The sequence below is a fragment of the Brassica napus genome, chromosome C7, assembly GCF_020379485.1.
Source record: "Brassica napus cultivar Da-Ae chromosome C7, Da-Ae, whole genome shotgun sequence".
NCBI lineage: Eukaryota > Viridiplantae > Streptophyta > Magnoliopsida > Brassicales > Brassicaceae > Brassica > Brassica napus.
The window spans coordinates 16,273,791-16,292,337 of record NC_063450.1 but is presented as its reverse complement, the minus strand read 5'-3'; the positions used below and the strand labels follow the sequence as shown (position 1 = coordinate 16,292,337).

Here is an 18,547-nt window from a genome sequence, read left to right as displayed (position 1 = left end):
TGTACCACTCTTGCATAAGATCTCTCGTACGCTGCTTCTCCCAATATCTGGTAGCTAAAAGCCGATTGCCAACAGTTTTATCAATGATCTTCGCCAATTGGTGGTGTTGTCTAGGTTTTTTGAGATGCCTTCTATCATTTCTTTCCCTCCATATCATATATATCATATATTGTAGCTTGAAACACTAACCTCAATAGTTTTAATCATCATCATCCCTTTGTTCATCCTCCGGAACTCTTGGTTTAGCTTCAGGGATCTCGTCTTCATTCCTGAGAAAATGATTGATGTGGATGGAAACTATGAGATTCTCTCCCTCTCTCGAACCCATTATTATCGTCAATCATCTCTAATATCGATCATCTGTTTTCTCTGTCCACGAGAGTTTTCCCCCAAACAGATAACTTGACGAGCAAGTAACTAGGGCAGTGAAAATTATGCAAATTACTTCGATCTGAGTTAATGGTTTTCATGTCACGTTAAAAAGAAGAATAACAAGCCAAAGCGATGAATGATTAGTGTTCATATTCAAAGTAAAACAAAATAAACACATATGTGAATATCATATTAGAAGAATTTACTTGCTCTCGGCTTCAAGAAATAATGAAAATTTTGTATAGAATGAGACGTGACTTGTGTTTATATAAAGTTAACAAAATAAATTAAAATATATATAAACTTCATGATAATTATCTTAAACATATATTTACCTTAAACACATATTTATCCTAAACATAAATAATTATAATTTCAAATTTATATATTAATTATTGAAATATCAAATTGGGGTAAAAAGGTAAATTCACATTAATGAAAGTGTAGTTTTCAAAAAAAAAAAAACAATGACAATGTATTTTTCAAATTTCAAATCCTAAATATAGTAGTTTGCAAATTATCCCAATTATAAATGAAAAAACCTTTTTGTTTGAACGGCTAAACGAAAATACTTTCAAATAGCAATAAATCATGTTTTTATGATAAAATATTACTAGTACATAAGGAAACAAATTCTCGAAATAGCATTAATTAAAAATATAACTTTTATTTTATATTATGTTTAGTGATTATGATTTAGGGTTTAATATTAAAGGGGTAAAGGTGAGATTATGGTTTCAGAGTTAGAATAATTTACGGTTTTGTTATCAAATAAGTGATATTTTGAAAAAAAATTTATCATTGAATGCTATTTTTGGATAAACTTTTTTAAAAATGCTAATACCGAGATTTGACCATCGTAAATTTGTATACGATACAAGACACGATCATGATCGAAGATGTGTTGAACTATCAATTTTAATTGGTTTCGTAGTTATGTTATTTTTTTTATGTCACTGGGGTTTCTAATCATTTCTGTAAAAGGTGTGGTCAAATATTATATAATAAAATACAGATTTAATACAAATGAAAATAAGTGTTAAAGAGGCAAAACACGAAAAATAGAAAGAAAATAATTAAGTAAAGGCCTTAGAAAATCACGAATAGATGATGAAATATTTTGATATATCCAATCTTGATACATATGAAAGTTTTAGGGTTACATCCATTCTAAAGTTGCTTACAATGTGTCTATGTCTTTTTTAAATAAGTTTGAAATTTTGGGTCTTATTTGAACAAACAAAGTTAAAGGACCAAAACATATTCAACAACATGATTACCACAAAAAAAAAACACATATTCAACAACATTTAAAAAAAAACAGAGACTCTAGGACAAAACGTAATTTTGAACATATATATTATACAAACTTATTAAGCAAATGCAATGCATCCAGTTTGACAGCAAATCCCGTTTGGCTGTCAAACACTGAAGACCAATCCACCTTAAGCTACCTTTTCCACTTTGACGAAACCATTTTTATGAGTTGTAACATAGATACACTCTGATTACTTTATAAATTTGCTCTTAAACCTTATACCTAACAAGTAACACCTTTTAGTTACTTTTATTTATCCCAAGTCAATTGTTTGAAAGAGAGGATTTATTGTCTTTTCTATGTCCCAAGTTCGAATCTAGTGAAGGGATTGAAAAGTCTAGAAGATAGAGAGACATGAGTAATCCAAAATTATATATAAAAATAAAGATGTATAGTATATTAGTATAGCTTGAGATTTGGGGTGGTGGTGGGGGTTCATGTATCAATTCATCATCATCATCTTACGCACGAGTGCCAAAACAAATCTAGTTAGTTTATATAACTAGTGTTGGTAGGCAAATTCTTACATCAATCTTTTAAAATCTCTTTCTTCTTTTGGTTATAAGGTTTTGACTAAAATTATTTTCTTATTAGGTAAAGATTATGAATCCACAATAAAACTATTTCTTAAACCTAGGAATATGAATTTTTGTTTGCAAACCTAACTTATCATGCATTTAATCTTTGGGATTAAAGATAATCAAAACTCTTTGACAAAAACAATAAAACTTGAAAGCAGTTTAGGATAAGGATGATTGATCATCATAGTAAAGCAAAAACTATTCCATGAAGCTATGTGCATGTATTGACTAACGATTGCGGCTGTTCCTGAAAGAAATAACATAGTCACTTTATATTGTGACGTTGAAAACTTGTTAATATTTCTAAATTTTGTTGAAATAAAATCTATTACATTTTTTGGTCCTGTGAAAACCACTATCTATAAATACAAAATGGTTAGGATATATAATTTTCTCAGTTTTGGAACCAAATAAAATCCTCCTCTCATGGAGAAGAAAAAAAGTGGAATAGTTTCTCTTTCAAGAAGAAGAAAAGATGGAAGCGATCTCCCCCAGAAGGTCAAAACTGATATAATATCTGTCTGTTAAGGAAGAAGTTAAGATGAATGTACCCTCATGGTCTAGATATGTGATGTCAATACGACCTGAACAAACTTGCATTTTGTAACTTAAACTTGTCCAAGCTTGGTACGGTGCGAGATCCATACCGGTAGATCTGTGACAGAAAGGAGAGCAGAGGAGGTCCATCTAACAAGAGAAAATGTTTCCCTTCCCAGCCATAACACCCAAGTATGTCGAGTACTATATCTACATTGCTGGCTGAAAGTGGGCTATCAACATGAGAAAACCATGGGCTAGGCCTGATATGTTTGTAACTATCGGGGAGGTGGAGGGTTTGGCCGGTAACAAAGACGCTACAGTATTTTGGTTTAAACATTTTATAAATTTACCTTTGTTTCATAAGATTAGACCTGAGCATCTGGTTTTCTGTTTGTGGTTTGGATACTTTGATTTTTCAGTTTTTTTCGGTAATAGAAATTTAAGACCCTTCAAGTATTTATGGAATTCAATTCAGTTAATGGTTTGGATATAAAGTTAGGAACTATCAAATATCAAAAAAAAAAAAAACTGAGTCCAATTCGATTTGGATAATTTGAGTTGAAATATTGAATAATTTAAGTTTTCTTATTAAATATCATATACTTTGAGTTTTTTTGGATAGAAATATCAAGTATTTCGGATGATTTTAAATATTTCAGATTAAATTATTTTGGTAATTCCACTACAAGAAAACACAAGTTTAACGAGGAAAAACAATCCTCGTAAAAATACGTCGATTTTGCGAGGAAATTACGTGGAAAAATAAAAGCATCGTTATTTCCTCGTAACGTTACGACAAAAAAGTTTCGTCGTAAAGATGATGTAAATTGACGTGGTTTTTACGAGGAAACACTATTTCCTCGTAAATACGACGTAAACTTTATGAGTTCTTTAGAATTAGTTTACGTGTACTTAACGAGGTAATTTTGAATCCACCACCAAGTTAGCTTCCTTCCATACCTTCGGATGAGAGATTCGGGTATAAATTGGTTAGCCGTGATCAAAGTTACACCTCGAGGACGAATCATCAGTGGAGAAAAACCACCATTGAAAAAAGAACAGATAAATGAAGTCGAGGAACCTGAACAAGAAATTGATGACATCCTTCTCATTGATCCGCATAATCACGAGTACGAAGATCTTACCGACGATGCCACAGACAAAGCTGTTGAAGACGAGTTTAATGAAAATGATGATGTTTCTAGTGATGACGAGAATGTTGATGTATCCGATTGATGTATTTGATTTTGTGTAGTTTGTTTTATGAATAAGATAATGTGGGAGTTTGTTTTATGAATAAGGTAATGTGAGAGTTTGTTTTAATTATGAATAAGGACTTGTGGTTTGGAATAAAAAGAATTGATTGAGGTGAAAGAATAGATTGAGGTTCAAGGGTAGATGGGTTTGGGGTTTGGAATATATGAAGTAGAAGATAAAGAAGATGGGGTTTGAGGTTTGGGGTTTCAGATTTTAGGGATTTAAACGTAATACTCGTTAATTCCTTGTAAAATAGCGTGGAACTTACGACGAAATGTAAAATAAAGAACTCGGGCCATGCTAATTCCACGTAAGCCAAAATCGTCGTAAAGGAGTCGTAAAGACACGAGGAAATTACGACGAAATTAAAAAAAAAAAAAAAAAAAGCGGGGCACGCTAATTCCACGTAAGCCAAAATCGTCGTAAGCCAACGAGGAAATTATGACGAAATTATAAAAACTAGAAAAAAAAGAAGAGAAGAAAGATACTGGAATCACATGTGGCTAGACTTACGTTAGTCTCACCCACATGAGTTCCAATATCTTCTTCTCCTCCTTTTTATTTCAAATATTTCTAATTTGAAAAACATTTTGGTGAAAAGCGGGACTCGCTAATTCCTCATAGTATAAAAACTAGAAAAAAAAAAGAAAAGAAGAAAGATTATGGAATCACATGTGGCGAGACTTACGTACGTAAGTCTCGCCCACATGAGTTCCAATATCTTCTTCTCCTCTATTTTTTTCAAATATTTCTAATTTGGGAATGTGGGAATTGTGATTTAGAATGGAAATAAAGATGGGGTTTGGAATATATGAAGTAGAAAATAAGGAATATGGGGTTTGGGGTTTCGGATTTTAGGGATTTAAACATAACACTCGTTAATTCCTCGTAAAGCGACGTCGAACTTACGACGCGGGCCTCATAAAAGACTCGTAAGAAAGCGATGAAATATAACGATGAAATAAAAAATAAAAAAAGCGACCCCCGTTAAATCCACGTAGGCTGAAATCGTCGTAAATACCACGTAGGACGAAATCGTCGTAAATACCACGTAGGACGAAATCGTCGTAAATACCACGTAGGACGAAATCGTCGTAAATACCACGTAGGATGAAATCGTCGTAAATACCACGTATGACGAAATCGTCGTAAATACCTCGCAGTGTAAAAACTAGAAAAAAAAACAAAAAAAGGAGAAAGATACCAGATTCACATGTAGCAAGACTTCCAACAATTATAATGGTAAGTCTCGCCCACATGAATTCTAATATCTTCTTCTTTTCCTTTTTTTCAAATATTTATAATTTGAATAGGATTTTCCTGAGGAGTGTGATTTGAGATAGGGTGTGATTTGGGAGTTTGTGTGTGGGTTGAGAAGGAGAGTTACAGGTATATTTATAGGGAAGCTTTCCTCGGTAATTCCACGTAAGCGAAATCGTCGTAATGTCCTCGTACCTAAAAAACACGGGCCTTTGTAATTCCTCGTAACTTCCTCGTACGATAAAACGCGGGCCTTTGTAATCTCTCGCTGTTTCGTCGTAAAAAAAAACACGGGCCTTTGTAATTCGTCGTAAAATTACGAGGAATTTGCGACGGTATGTAATCTTATATATACCCCCGAACGCTCACTCTTTCTTTCCTCTCTACTTCCTCTCCACTTCCTCTCCACTTTCTCCATGTTTCGTTGCAATGGTAAGCCTCTCTGATTCCTCTCTAATTTGGTTAGTTTAGGTAGATTAGGTGGTTAGTATAGGGAATTTAGATAGGTTTACGGATCTTATGTTATTTAGTGTTGATTAGGTGGATAATGTTGGAAAATATACTGTTGACGAAAATTTTAAAAATTAATTTTTTTTCTCAGGTTCGAAAAGGTAGACTTACTGCCCATTACAGAGAGATGTTCGGTGAGCCGGGTAGTCGTTTAGACCCGTCGTCTTCTTCAGCGCCCGGTTCTTCGGGTCAGGAGACTGTCCCCGAGACTCAGTACACTCAGAGAGTATATTTTCTAAAATTTTAATTTTTTTTATTATTCATTTAATTTAACTTTAAATTTTTACTAACAAAATTTATTTTTTCTTTTTAAGGTTGTCCCTAAAAAAAAGGGACGGACGTTGGGGATTGGTTCCGTCAACAATGTTCCGAGAGTGACATCGTCTTATGGTCAGCGACGGGATGATGAAGTCTCTCAGCTGCGTAGGGAGTCCGATGAGTTGCGTAGAGAGTCTGCTGAGCTACGTCACGAGTTGAGCTCGACATGATCTCGTATGGGTGGACTCGAGGGCTTCTTGGACGTTGTAGCGGCCACAAATCCGGAATGGGAGACCTTGTTGAGGACCATGCGACAACGAAATCCTATTCCAGGCGAGTCAACATCCGACACACATGCCAAGGCGGATGTAACGGCGAGGAGTGATGAATTCTACCGGCGATTAACGACCCTTAGTTCTTTTTAATTTCGGTTCTTGTATTATGAATTCAAAACTTATTTATATATAAAATATTTTGGTTTTGATTTTTTTAGAATTTTAATTTTATTAATAATTTAAATTATTTAACTTATTTTTTTAATTATATTTTTTTATATTTCTGTAAAATAACGAAACGAAGTAAATTCGTAGCTAATTTTGTGACTTCTTTACGTCGAAGCTTAACGAGGTTTTTACGAGGAAAGATTTACAAGGAAATGACGTGGAAAGTTCACGTGGTCTTTACGAGGAAAGCAATCAAGGTATTTACGTTTACTTTACGAGTATTTACTTTCAAGTTATTTACGTGGGTTTTACGAGGAACGGCTTTGGAGGTATTTACGAGGAAATTTAGCGACGTCCTTACGTGGAAGCTTTACGTGGTCTTTACGACCAAATATTCTTCTTCGCTTTTACGGCGAAATTATTTCCTCGCTATGTTACGACGAACTAGCGAGGATATATGCGTTACGACAAACGTATAACGACGAAACGGGTTTCCTCGCTAATTACTCGTAACACTGATTTTACGACGAAATCACGAGGAAAACTGCCCTCGTAAAACTTGTGTTTTCTTGTAGTGTTCAATTTATAAATAGTAAATATTCAGCTATTCGTTCGGTTCTCAAATTCAATTTTATTTGATTTCAGATTTTCAGTTTTAGGAATATAGAATCCATTCAGAGAATTTCTTGTATTCAAATATAATTTTATTTTCAGTTTAGTACAGTTCCTCAGTTCCAAGGAAATGTGTACATACCTACATAAGATATTGAAGATAGGGCTGACAGCAGGAAATTGAACTCATAACAGTTTTGGTTATCGGTGACCTCATAACAGTTTTGTTTTTCGGTTTAGTTTAAAGATTAGGCTACGATTGGTAAACATCGCTTAATTGCAGAATCGTAAAAAATAGTTAAGCTGCGGAAAAATTAAAAATACGGAATGGCGGAACACATATTATATAAATAAAAATATTTATATGATATTAACTTTATTATAAGAAAAACAAACACTAATTATTAAACTAATTATTAAAAAATCTGAAAATAACTAAAATTTATTAAAAAATACTTTACTTCTTATTATAAATATTTTGCTTATTTTTATATACATTTTTAATAATAAACTGACATCTTATAATATTATTAAAAAAATATAATATAATTTTCTTTACAACATAACTATTTATCATTAAAATGATATTATCATGTGAAAGTGTTGATTTTGTAAGTAATCAACTAAAACTCACGTTTCTACTTAATAAAATTTTTCTTTGTATTTTTATCAGCAAAAAATGCAAGTTTGTGTTTTTGCTTTTTTTTCATACCGCAATTTTTGTTGATCGGCAAAAAAAACTTGCAGAATTCCGTAATGTTACCAATCGGGCCTAAGCTTCTATTCAATTTGGAAATTGAACTCATACGGTTAGTTCTTTAGTTTATGGATTAAGCTTCTATTCAATTTGGAAATTGAACTCATACTGCTAGAGTTTTTGTCCGTATTTGGGTCTTGATCGGTTTAGTTAACCGGAACTAAATTCGCCGGTGAAAGTTAATTTCGTATAAGATGACCATCCTCGCTCGGAGGTACAAGGCAATGGGTCTAAGCATGCAAGATGTGCTTTTCCTCGGTAATGACGTCAGTGTATATGCTCAAAATTTTCACAAGGAAACTACCGGTGAGAGCAAAAGAGTTAAAACTTTCTTACCGGTGTTGTGAGGGTGTATATCTATATTTTGTTGGAATGAATGGCTTAGGTTGTAGAATATTTAGATGCAGTCATTAGGAAAGGTGCTGAAGTGAAGTTGGCAGCAAATTGGATAATGAGTGATTTTGCCGCTTAGTTGAAAAACGAGGAACTCTCTATCAATAATGTTAAACTTAGTCCTCAAGAGTTGGCTGAGCTGATAGCTGCCATCAAAGATGGAACCATTAGCGGAAAGATTGGAAAACAGGTCAGTTCAACTTCATTTTAATCTAAAAATGTATCATCTTTTTTTGTTTGTTTAGATCAATGATATTTATTCAAATTTTGCATATACTCTTTGAGCTATTGGCTAAAGGTGGAACCGTCCAAGGAATGATCAAGGAAAAAGACTATTCCACAAAATGAGGAGTTCGATCCAGAGAAATGCATAACTGATTTTTTGCTTATGTGTGACATATGCTGCAGCCTGCAGATAACCGATCCTGTGGAGATGGAGAAAATGGTTATGAAGGTGTTCTCCAAATCTCCAAAGCAGCTTGAGCAGTACCGAAGTGGGAGAACCAAGCTTCAAGGCTTTTTTTGCTGGCCAGGTATTTGCAGATACGATCAGCCTTTAACTTGAAAACTTGAATCAATTTCAGACTCGTGTGTTGCTTTTTGTTCAGGTAATGAAACCGTCAAAAGGCAAAAGCAAACCCTGCTTTACTTAACAAGATTCTTCTGGAGAAGCTCAACGCGAAGGAGTAATTGAAGTACAAGCTTCAGCTTTTGGCAGTTGAGATTAGTGAAAAGTGTTTTCCAATTACTGTTTTTCTGTAGAGATTTGTTAAATTCTACTAAAAAGAATTGATTTCGATAGATTGTGGTAGTGGCAATACAACGGATATTGAATTGGTACATAAAGATTTTGACTAACAATGACGAGTTCCTTCAACAAGAGTGTTCTTTTGTGTAACTTTTGTTCTCACTCTGTTTCAGAAATTGAACAGAGCAGACCCTAAACGTCTAGGGAGAACATTCCTACATGATATAGTAATATATATATTCATGAACTCAATGTAACAAGCAACTAGTCCTTTCGATACAGTGCGAGTATAAGGAACTTAAGCACATCTAAATAAGCTTTCAGAGTTCATCGTGGAGGCGTTGTTGTAGAGGAATATCTACTACATTTGGAACTGTATTTCCTCCATCAAACTCTTGTCCGATAGGCATAGCATCACCATTTGCTGCTTTTCCAGCCAACTGAGCTTTAATGGCAGCCGTAGCCATCTGCTGTAGTTTCAGGATTCCAATCCGCTTTGAAACAACGTAAAGAACAGCGCAGACGAAGAGAGAAAATCCAATTATGAGGATTACCCTGTTGACAGGACAATAAGAGTTCTTATTTTACCATATCATTCACCAGGAGAGTTGTTGTTGGTTTATTAGAGAATCTATTCTTTTTCAAGTACCTGTCAATTACGTCTTGACGCTGCATTGTAGAAAGTAGATTACGGGTCCTCGATAACAGAGACCTGTGTCCTTTGTATTCACTTTCGGCTTTCTTAAGTACTCCAGTAGACTCATCTACGAAAGTAAACACAGATAATATGTCAGTTTTAGTGTCTTAACTATCTTCACTAAACACTTTAATCATAAGGTCAGATTGGAACATTATCGATTGACATACCGAAAGCCACGAGTGTGTTTGTACTTCTCTCCACTTCCTGTAACCCCCAAACGTCAAGAGAGGATATTTGAATCAGTTTTAACTTTTGTTTATGGGTTGTTTTCTTTGGTCTAGAGCAGAAAAAGAAAAGCAAGCAGGATGTAAGAAGAAAAGAGCTGTTCTGACCTGAACCATTAGCTGGCGTGAACGCCTGAGACTTTCAGTTATGCTTTCAGCATCCGACGTCACTCCAGCATTTGCTCTACAAAACAGCCAAGAACGTCATAGATTCACCGAGACTAACAGTGAACTATATGATAGAGTGTGCTACTTCAACCAATAAGCAAAAGAAAAAAAAAATACAAGTAAAATTGTTTTAAAGAAGAGAATGGGTTAAGCAGGACTGATGTAACAGAGTTTGAAACAGTTACATACTGTCGTTTACGTCTGAGATCAGTGGACTCTGTTCCACCACCGAGGAGAAGCTCTCTCTACAATCATTGTAAGCACTCTTTATATAAAAAAAAAAAAGAAAAGGGATTCAAAGGAGAATGCTGGTGAAAACAGCAGCAGAGCAGAGAGAGTGCGGACTTACCTCTTGCTGAGCAGCTTTCCTCATGTTATCCTTTGCTTTCAAATTAGCACTTCTCAGGTTAACCCTCAAACTGACCACAAAAACAAGAATCGATTTCTTCAACTAGACAAAAGAACTTAACTGGTGCTGCTATTGTGAACAATGCTTTTCATACACTGTTGTATTTGATAAATGCTTGACAAAATTGTAGGAAAGGCAAAACTCAAAATTGGTCTGGTCTCAACACCCATTAACTCTCTTGCTGTACTAGAATTCGAGATCAAACTCAAACACAAGGGAATAGTTTTAAATACTTATGTAGCAATGAAGGAGAGATATCAAAGAATTTTGCTTCCCATTTTATCTTCCAAATACTACATGGATGGGATGACTAAGCCAAGATCAATCTTGAGCTAACCTAATCGTTGGCTGTTATAAAGAAAGCACATACCTTTGATACTGATTCTTCCAGGTTTCAAGCAGAGACTGAGTGGATTGGACCTGGTCATCAGAAGGGAGCTGAGGGGCGAGAAGATCGAGATTGAATTGCAGAGAATTGAGAAGAGAAAGACCATCCTGAGCCAACCCGTTGAGCCTCTGTAGAGAAATCTTCTCCTCTCCTTCTCTCCTTGATTTACCGTACTCTTGTATGGCAATGATATGTTCGATGGTCTTCTCGTAGGCGTCGTCCCATTCTCTCTTCGTCTTCTCCACTTGTACTACTACCTCGTCCATGTCCCCACTGCACTTAGGCATCACATAATCATAATCTAATGGTCTTTCCGTATGAATTATGATAAAATAATTCACAGAATCAAAAATAATCTGAACTAGACACACAATCAAATAACTCAGTCGATACGAAAATCCCTTAACTACAAAATTGGCGATGAGATATAGGGCACTTACAAAAGGTTGAGATAAAGATAAGATCAGTGCAATGCTTTCTTTTGAAACAGAGATCGACGAACAAAAGCGAATGTTTCAATTCCGGAGAGAAAGCAATCAGAACAAGAGGAATAACGATCGTCTGCCCCTTTTTTTTTTTTTTTTGGGCAAGAAGATAAATAAAACGACGTAGTTTCCAATTATAATCGAAACCACGTCGTTCCTTTGTTTTGAATAAACAAGGCTTTCCAAGTGATCGTCTTGCAGCAGTCAACACCACCAAGTACGACTACGAGGTCCTATAAACGAAATTAGCAATCATTAGGCTAGTGGGAGAACAGGCGATTCCACTGTTGTGTTTATTGGTCCTTGTAATCTTTTGTTTAAAGTTGGTCACATTCCTAATTATTAAGGAATGAAGAAGTTTACCACATTTCGAAAAAAAAAAAAAAAAAAAAATGCAGGAGATTCTCTTCGTTTGAAATATTACAAATCTCGGTTGAATGAAAATGTGACAATTACACCCGAAGACCAAAATAAGGGTAATTGCCAACTGCCTGCCGTTTGTAATATCTCCAAAAACCTCAACAAGCAAAACGGCGTACATTTCTTTCTTTCCTTATGGCATATGCCTAGGTTTTAATCTACTCTAATTCTAACTTCCTAAGCCAAACTAAAATGTGCAACTGCAGCACAAACCCAAACAGAGAGCGAGATTATCAGTTTCTACACTCAATGCTAATGTTGAAACTAGGAGATACTGACTACATCTGACGCAGTCAAGCTTGATGACGTCCCAAAATTGCGGTGCTTTCCATCTGCTAAGTTAGCTAGAGAATAGCCTTGCTCATGGAGCTGGTTAATCAAAAGGGTCTCTAGCTGACAAGCCATACTCTTACCTTGTACCACAAGGTATAGGAAACTTGACCCTTGCAGTCCTTCCTTTGCCCTATGCGCACGTATTCTTCCTTCAAGATCATCCGTCTGCAGTTTCATTACATTAACACAAATCCTCAGAAGATTACTTAATAGTGATATGGAAGTATACCTGTCCAATGTACAATCTCTTATCTGGTCTCTTCATCACATACACGCATGATGAACCAACTGTAGATGGAGGTGGAAGCTCTCGAGCACCTATTGAAAGACATTCTAAACCTACAGGCTCATTCATCTTTATCCCACAAATCTTAAGGATAGCTTTTGCCAAGTCCTTCTCTAAGCTTCTCTCAGAGCTGACTGGTTTGCTGATTTCGCGGCCACTGTTCGATGAAGTCTCCGTTTTGTTTGGCCTGACAACCCCAAACGATGCGTCTTTGGCATAAACGGAGATGTACAGAGCTTCGGCTCTTTGGATAATTGTCTCCGGAACACCTTCTCTCTTAGCTGTTTCAAAAGCAAGACTCTCTCTGCAAACTCCATCTGTCAGTTTCCATGTTGGTTTTGTTTGCCCTTCCACATTCTGTGCTCCCATTGCTTTATACGTGACGTTTTTGGCCGTAAGAGGCAAATCGAAGATTCCATGGAGATGTGTAGAAACAATACCCAAGCAACCACTTGCGTCAAGATTCTCGATCACACTACCAGCAATACAGGTGCCTTTAGCTGTCTCTGTCCCTCTGCAGATCTCATCTATAAGCACTAGGCTTCTTGAAGTAGCCTGGCTTACAATAGACCGTATCTCCGACATTTCCACCTGATGTTAACATGTAAGAGAATATATCAAAACGGCTTCCTATTGAAATAAACAGATTCAGTTTGGTAATTACCTGAAAAGAACTCTTCCCATCTACAGGACTGTCATAAGATTTCATATGAAGCATGATGGAATCGAAGTGAGGGATATAAGCTGATTCAGCTGGAACCATAAAACCACAGATTCCAAGCAAAGCAGCTGCGCATATCGATCTGAGCAAACTCGATTTACCACCACCATTAGGTCCGGTTAGAAGAAACAGTGATTGCATGTCGACCGTATTGTGAACAGCAGTTCCAGAAGCTACATCAAACCAATAAGGTGATAGCCCAGTCAGCTTCATTCGAGTGGCACCACCATCTAATGGATTTGCGGCCTACATTATCCAAACATGAGATATAAGAATAAGACCAAAAGCATTGAGACAGAATAATCAACGACCAGTAAGAAGAGTTACCTCATCTGTACTGAATCCAACAAGAGTTGGGAAAACCCATTTTCGTCTTCTCCCTTCACTGCAAGCAGTTTACATTAAAACTACATAAATTAATCTTTCTTAATGGAAATAGATTAAACACACAAACATACCAAGCATGAGAAAATAAAGCTTTTGCAATGACGAGAAGCATAGATGCAAAGACAAGAACGTTTATTTTTGTTTGCAGTTTAGTAGATAATTCCCTCAACAGCTCCAACACCCGGGCATTTGCATTCTCAGTAGCTTCATGATATCTGCAACGAACGCCTAGTATGATTATCAATACGTAGACAGTATTGATGAACCAAAGTTTCTTACAGAGGGAGAGACAACCTGACTAAAGCAGCTTCCACCTTTTGACTCGTAAACCATTCTTCTCCAACCTTTTTCCCTTTCGAGTCAAAAGCAGGCTTCAGCTGTTTGATTTGTTCTTCTCCTGCAGTACCACCCCACACAGATGGGGTAAACCGTTTCCCTTTGAACCAGACAGACTCATGTTCTTTTGCATACACAATTTCTCCCTTTGAGCCACCAAGTGATGCAGCCATGGCCTTGATTCTTGATATAATAGGGTGAAAATCTTCAGTTACCTATACGATGTTTTGTTTCTTCTTGAGAGTCCCATAAGATCATAAAATATTAGAAGAAAAAGAGTTAAATTCTTGAATACTTACCGCTAAAGATAAAGCCTCTGCCGATTTGGCCACTTGTGTGATTTCTTCCTCTATATGGATTCCCTTAACGCGACCACGCCATGAAGACTCCATATCATAAAAAAACTCGTTCGGGATATTAGCACATTTACTAACGTTCTGATGACTTTCATCGTCATCCAGAGAGATCATTTCACCAATCGAGTCAGAAGCCCAATGGCATTCATTGACCTGGCAAGAAACCACAAACATTCAACTTATATTCTTATACATCAGCTGAAGAAACACGAGGTTGGTAAAACTAAATGCATAAACTTACAAAAGTTTCAAAGTCGATCTTCAAACCAGTAGCCACCCAAGTAGGCTCCATCAGTAACTTCAGTATTTCCACAAGTTCAGGATGTCTATGCATATGTAATACTTCATCAAGCACATGTTTTATCCGGCAGAACTCAATGTAGTTGGCTTCCCGTTGTTCAAGAAGCTTCACAAGCTGCACAGAGATGTAAATAGATGTTAGCATCTATAAGCTGCACAAAAGGTGCTTTTAGAAGAGTGCTCTCCAGCAAGTGACTTAAAACCTTAGCAGATGAAACACAGGTAAACTCCGGAACTGAGCATGTTATTGTGCTCATGAGCTTGCACGTTTCTGCAAATAACAATAGTTTGTCAAGACGAATGCGAAGCCTTGAGATCATAACCAAAAGGGAATAAACTAAGAAAAGTCTTCACATTGGTCAAATTACCTTGGATCTTCAGAGCAATATCATAAGCAGGAGGGTTTAGAAGTAGATCCCGGACATACCTGAAATCAAAAAGGCAACGAAATCAACTTTCTCTACCCTCAGATGATGCTTTGAATACCTTTTTCTTTCAGTAAATTTGCTTACAAAGAAGGCAGGCCACTGCACGTAGATGGAAGCAGCACCTTCAACAAACAAGGTATTCCTTCAGTAGGTAAGGCACCTGCAGTGACACAAAGTATATTATTAGCATGCTTTACCATTCCAAAACTCTTAGACTTTCTAGTGAAACACTAACCAATTTGTGTAGCCGTTCCGAGATGCAATGGACGTGGACGGTTTTCTGAAGGTACATTGACATTTCTAAAGGAAACTTCATCATCAAGACCATAAACATCTTTGACCTGAGGGGGAAAAAACAACTCGTTTGTTTTTTCACCAAACTGAAATGTCACAAGTAAATAGCATATTTAAACAGCATCCAAAGTCCGTAGTTATCACCTTTAATAAGAGCTCGGAAAGAGTATCTCCTTCAAACCATTCAAAATTCCTCCCACTACACTCTCCCCAGAGTAAACCTCCTTCCCCAAACTCTCCCCACCGGCATGTCCCTGCATAGTTAAGTTTTCAAGAATTGTATCATAAGAGACAATAAAGCTTAAAAGTTAATAAAATCTGACACAAATTGTAAATAGTATTATTATTATAATAGTCTCCTGACACTCTAAACTGATTTGCTATACCATATGCTAAACTACAACATCCAACTTATCTGAACGTGGGTAACATGTAGAGTTATTATTAATATGCAAAACCTGATGCATTGTGCCTCAATGATGCATGTAAGAAAAGATGATGACAGCGACGGGTGCGGAGCTTGGTGACCAGAGCTTCTTCTGTTAGACCATCATCTAGTGAATATGCTTTCATAGTTTCGAAGATAGATATCATGCAATACCCCCTTGCTGAACGAGATATCCCTGTAATTACAAAACAAAGCAAGTCATGTAATACACTAATACGTATGTACAAAAAAATGAAGACCTGAAATGTTCACTAGGTTATTATAAATACAAGGCATAGTTACCAACGACCGGCATAGGCTCCGGAAAGTCAAGATCGTGGTCCACACCAACGAGCCCATATACATAAGGACTTCCTGGATGTGCATGCCTAGATACTTACAAATACATGTCAGAAAACTGAATGTCATAGGAACAAATATTACAGTGTGTTTTGCTGCTTGTGAAATCATCTTACCCTGAAATGAATCGACCTTTTCGAGAACGAGCTGGTGTTGGCCCCTGAACTTCCTCCACAATACACTAGAGTGGAGAAAAAACACGCAACGATAGTCATACAGATCGTTTTAATTTAACATGCTTAAGGATCAGAAAATGGTAAGAATTATTTCTCTCTCAACTCACCACTGAATAACCGTTGCGTGTTAGATCATCCAAAGTCTGTCGAAGATTCTGCAGAAAGAAAAAAAAAAGTAATAAAACTGTATTGCTACGACGAGTTCGTGGTAAAAGAAAAATCGATCGTAGAAGGAATGAGTAAAAAATGATAGAATGCATTAGTGGTACAATTTATCTACACCAACTTTTGTTTACTATCCAACAAAAGGCACCAAAAGACGTAGTTTCGTGTAAGCAATAGCGACTAAAAAGCTACTTATGAAATTTGCCCCCAAGTTCTTTAATAAAAGAAAAGACTCAGAAACTGTGATAGTGTGATGTTTCTTTGTGCATATTGAGATTGTGCAAATAACAACTAAAGAGACCATTTAAAAAAAAAAAAACAATGCCAGAGGTGAGTTATTTTTATCATGTATAAACACAATGCCCACTCCAGTGTTGCAATTCAGATCAATTACGCTTAATATTAAAAAAAAAAATTTTAAAAAGAAGAAGATAAGGATTTTGTACCACAACTGGGCAGCCAGCCTTTGGAGCACTATCTGAGCGAAGACCACCAAAAGGATTTAGACCAGCATACTCAACCAGTATACATGCATCTATCCCAATAGCCTCATAGAAGTCTCCCACCTGAAAAGAAGGAAAGATTGCAGGAAAATTTGTCATAATCTGATATCTAATTTAGCAGCATTCTACTAGTTGTTGTTCTGAAGTAACAGAGATCAGAAAACTCGTGGGACTGTCCATTTTTCTTAAAATTAACTAAGAAGAAATCAAAACAGAGAAAGCGACATACTCTGCAGAGCAAAACTTCTCGTGGAAACCTTGACTTAAACTGCAACATCTCCCAGTTGAGGTTTCCGTCTTTTAGACTGAAATGAAAGCAATCCATTAACATAGGATTGCATAAACAAAGGCAACAAAGTTACCGACAACCAACTTGGTTACTTACAGCCTTACAACTTAAAATATGAGACTCTAAACATCTTTCTGATTCTCAATAAATCTCATCCAAGAAAGAATGTTAGTCTCCTAAGTAAGTCATACTCGATGATATACTAGTTACTAATAAGCTCAAAAAGGATTAGAGACAGGAAATGGGAAAAGAACTGACCTTCCATTCCTCAGGCTGGGGTCCAGACCAAGTAGATTGGTGTACATAAGTCTTTCGATAAGTTGAAGAGTAGATGGTTTCTTACATGTCTGCAATCTCTGAAAAGTGTTCAGAGAAGATATAAAATACAAAATCAGTAAGTCGAGAGTGGGTGCTGCATCAGTCAAATATCCAGGAAGACAATGTCAGCAACTCTTTCTTCTTTTCATTTAACGAAAACCATAACAAGAGACTCTTGACAAGATGGAAAACAGGATGGTTACCTCCTTCCACCAGAGCAAATGAGAGAGATCTTTGTCAGTGAGAACATCAGTAGACTTGGTCTTAACTTTCTTAGAAGAAGCCGTAGTGATTCCTTTCACAGCCTTTCCATCTCCTAAACAGTATCTCCTCTCAGAGTACCTTGTATTACTTTTTATCAAGAAACACACAAATATATCATTATGACATTTTCACAACCATATAACGAGCTCATAAGCAAATAAAAAAAAGTGATAAAGTTGAGAAATTTAACTCCAATACTTCAAAAAAAAAAACGTGAATTTCGATATACAAAATCTGAACTTTCTCAAAATAGTAGCAAGAGATTCACATAGGGAAAGCTTATAAAGAGGAGGAGAAGAGGAGATTACAGTAGAAGAGGGGAGGGTTTGAGGGAAGAGTGAGTGCGAAATGGCGAGCGGAAGAGGAAGGCGAAGGAACGCCATCTAGGGAGCGAAACGACGGCGTTTCTGGTGGCAATCCAGTGCATCCTCTCTCTCTCTCCTTCGTTTCGTAGCTCTCCTCTCTGCTGCTCTCACCACAAAGTGCTTCGACTTCTCCTCTAGGGCTTCCCGCCAGAAGACGAAAGTAGACGAGGACACGACTTCCCACTGCCCGTGACCAGACGTTTCTTCTGTCCTCTTTTTATTTCCTTTTCTTCTTTTTCTTTTACCCGATGACATTAGAAACTGCAGGATGAAAAAAATTTACAAAATGAAGCTTTGTATAATACAAAAATTACTAAAATGATTTTTTTGTATGGTTGAATAAATTTTGAGATATAGTGAGAACCAAATAAAATTATTTAAAATAAATTATTAATA

At 36.2% G+C, this 18,547-nt stretch overlaps 3 protein-coding genes across 6 annotated transcripts; 1 reads left to right on the top strand and 2 right to left on the bottom strand.

Annotated features, from left to right (window-relative positions):
• The first annotated feature begins 6,217 nt into the window (after positions 1 to 6,217).
• LOC106407188 (glutamyl-tRNA(Gln) amidotransferase subunit B, chloroplastic/mitochondrial) lies at positions 6,218 to 9,169 on the top strand. 4 transcript variants are annotated; one of them, XR_007326636.1, is made up of 3 exons: positions 6,218 to 7,960; positions 8,059 to 8,834; positions 8,910 to 9,169. XR_007326636.1 is itself a non-coding variant. In XM_013847997.3 (3 exons), exons 1-3 carry the CDS (start codon positions 8,460 to 8,462, stop codon positions 8,993 to 8,995), a joined length of 243 nt encoding a protein of 80 aa, XP_013703451.1. In that variant the 5' UTR covers positions 6,241 to 8,459; the 3' UTR covers positions 8,996 to 9,169. The 4 variants fall into 4 exon arrangements, 1 of the variants encoding a protein (XP_013703451.1); XR_007326638.1 differs by having other exon boundaries at positions 6,219 to 8,214; positions 8,294 to 8,834; XR_007326637.1 differs by having other exon boundaries at positions 6,225 to 8,491; positions 8,587 to 8,834.
• Positions 9,170 to 9,269: 100 nt separating this feature from the next.
• On the bottom strand, positions 9,270 to 11,570 carry BNAC07G08480D. Its single transcript, XM_013847996.3, has 8 exons — positions 11,379 to 11,570; positions 10,921 to 11,211; positions 10,491 to 10,560; positions 10,331 to 10,386; positions 10,082 to 10,157; positions 9,917 to 9,953; positions 9,699 to 9,813; positions 9,270 to 9,604 (listed from the first exon to the last, which is right to left on the bottom strand). Exons 2-8 carry the CDS (start codon positions 11,202 to 11,204, stop codon positions 9,370 to 9,372), a joined length of 873 nt encoding a protein of 290 aa, XP_013703450.1. The 5' UTR covers positions 11,205 to 11,211; positions 11,379 to 11,570; the 3' UTR covers positions 9,270 to 9,369.
• Positions 11,571 to 11,830: 260 nt separating this feature from the next.
• LOC106410986 (DNA mismatch repair protein MSH1, mitochondrial) lies at positions 11,831 to 18,361 on the bottom strand. The gene is made up of 22 exons (XM_048763789.1): positions 18,095 to 18,361; positions 17,726 to 17,873; positions 17,463 to 17,560; positions 17,145 to 17,220; positions 16,859 to 16,978; positions 16,355 to 16,402; positions 16,188 to 16,252; positions 16,015 to 16,100; positions 15,743 to 15,907; positions 15,429 to 15,538; positions 15,226 to 15,331; positions 15,075 to 15,150; positions 14,931 to 14,989; positions 14,766 to 14,833; positions 14,504 to 14,677; positions 14,206 to 14,415; positions 13,865 to 14,121; positions 13,642 to 13,785; positions 13,511 to 13,568; positions 13,127 to 13,429; positions 12,406 to 13,053; positions 11,831 to 12,341 (listed from the first exon to the last, which is right to left on the bottom strand). Exons 1-22 carry the CDS (start codon positions 18,211 to 18,213, stop codon positions 12,108 to 12,110), a joined length of 3,372 nt encoding a protein of 1,123 aa, XP_048619746.1. The 5' UTR covers positions 18,214 to 18,361; the 3' UTR covers positions 11,831 to 12,107.
• Positions 18,362 to 18,547: the final 186 nt, after the last annotated feature.

Coding starts and splice junctions, on each gene's coding strand:
- LOC106407188 (XM_013847997.3), top strand. CDS start 8,460: ATGGAACCATTAGCGGAAAGATTGGAAAACAG. Junction 8,492..8,709: donor GCGGAAAGATTGGAAAACAG/GTCAGTTCAACT, acceptor CATATGCTGCAG/CCTGCAGATAACCGATCCTG. Junction 8,835..8,909: donor AGGCTTTTTTTGCTGGCCAG/GTATTTGCAGAT, acceptor CTTTTTGTTCAG/GTAATGAAACCGTCAAAAGG.
- BNAC07G08480D (XM_013847996.3), bottom strand. CDS start 11,204: ATGGACGAGGTAGTAGTACAAGTGGAGAAGACGAAGAGAGAATGGGAC. Junction 10,561..10,920: donor TGGAAGAATCAGTATCAAAG/GTATGTGCTTTC, acceptor TTTTGTGGTCAG/TTTGAGGGTTAACCTGAGAA. Junction 9,814..9,916: donor AAACACACTCGTGGCTTTCG/GTATGTCAATCG, acceptor TTACTTTCGTAG/ATGAGTCTACTGGAGTACTT.
- LOC106410986 (XM_048763789.1), bottom strand. CDS start 18,213: ATGCACTGGATTGCCACCAGAAACGCCGTCGTTTCGCTCCCTAGATGG. Junction 15,908..16,014: donor GGAGCCTATGCCGGTCGTTG/GTAACTATGCCT, acceptor TTGTAATTACAG/GGATATCTCGTTCAGCAAGG. Junction 14,990..15,074: donor TGCAGTGGCCTGCCTTCTTT/GTAAGCAAATTT, acceptor TTTTGATTTCAG/GTATGTCCGGGATCTACTTC.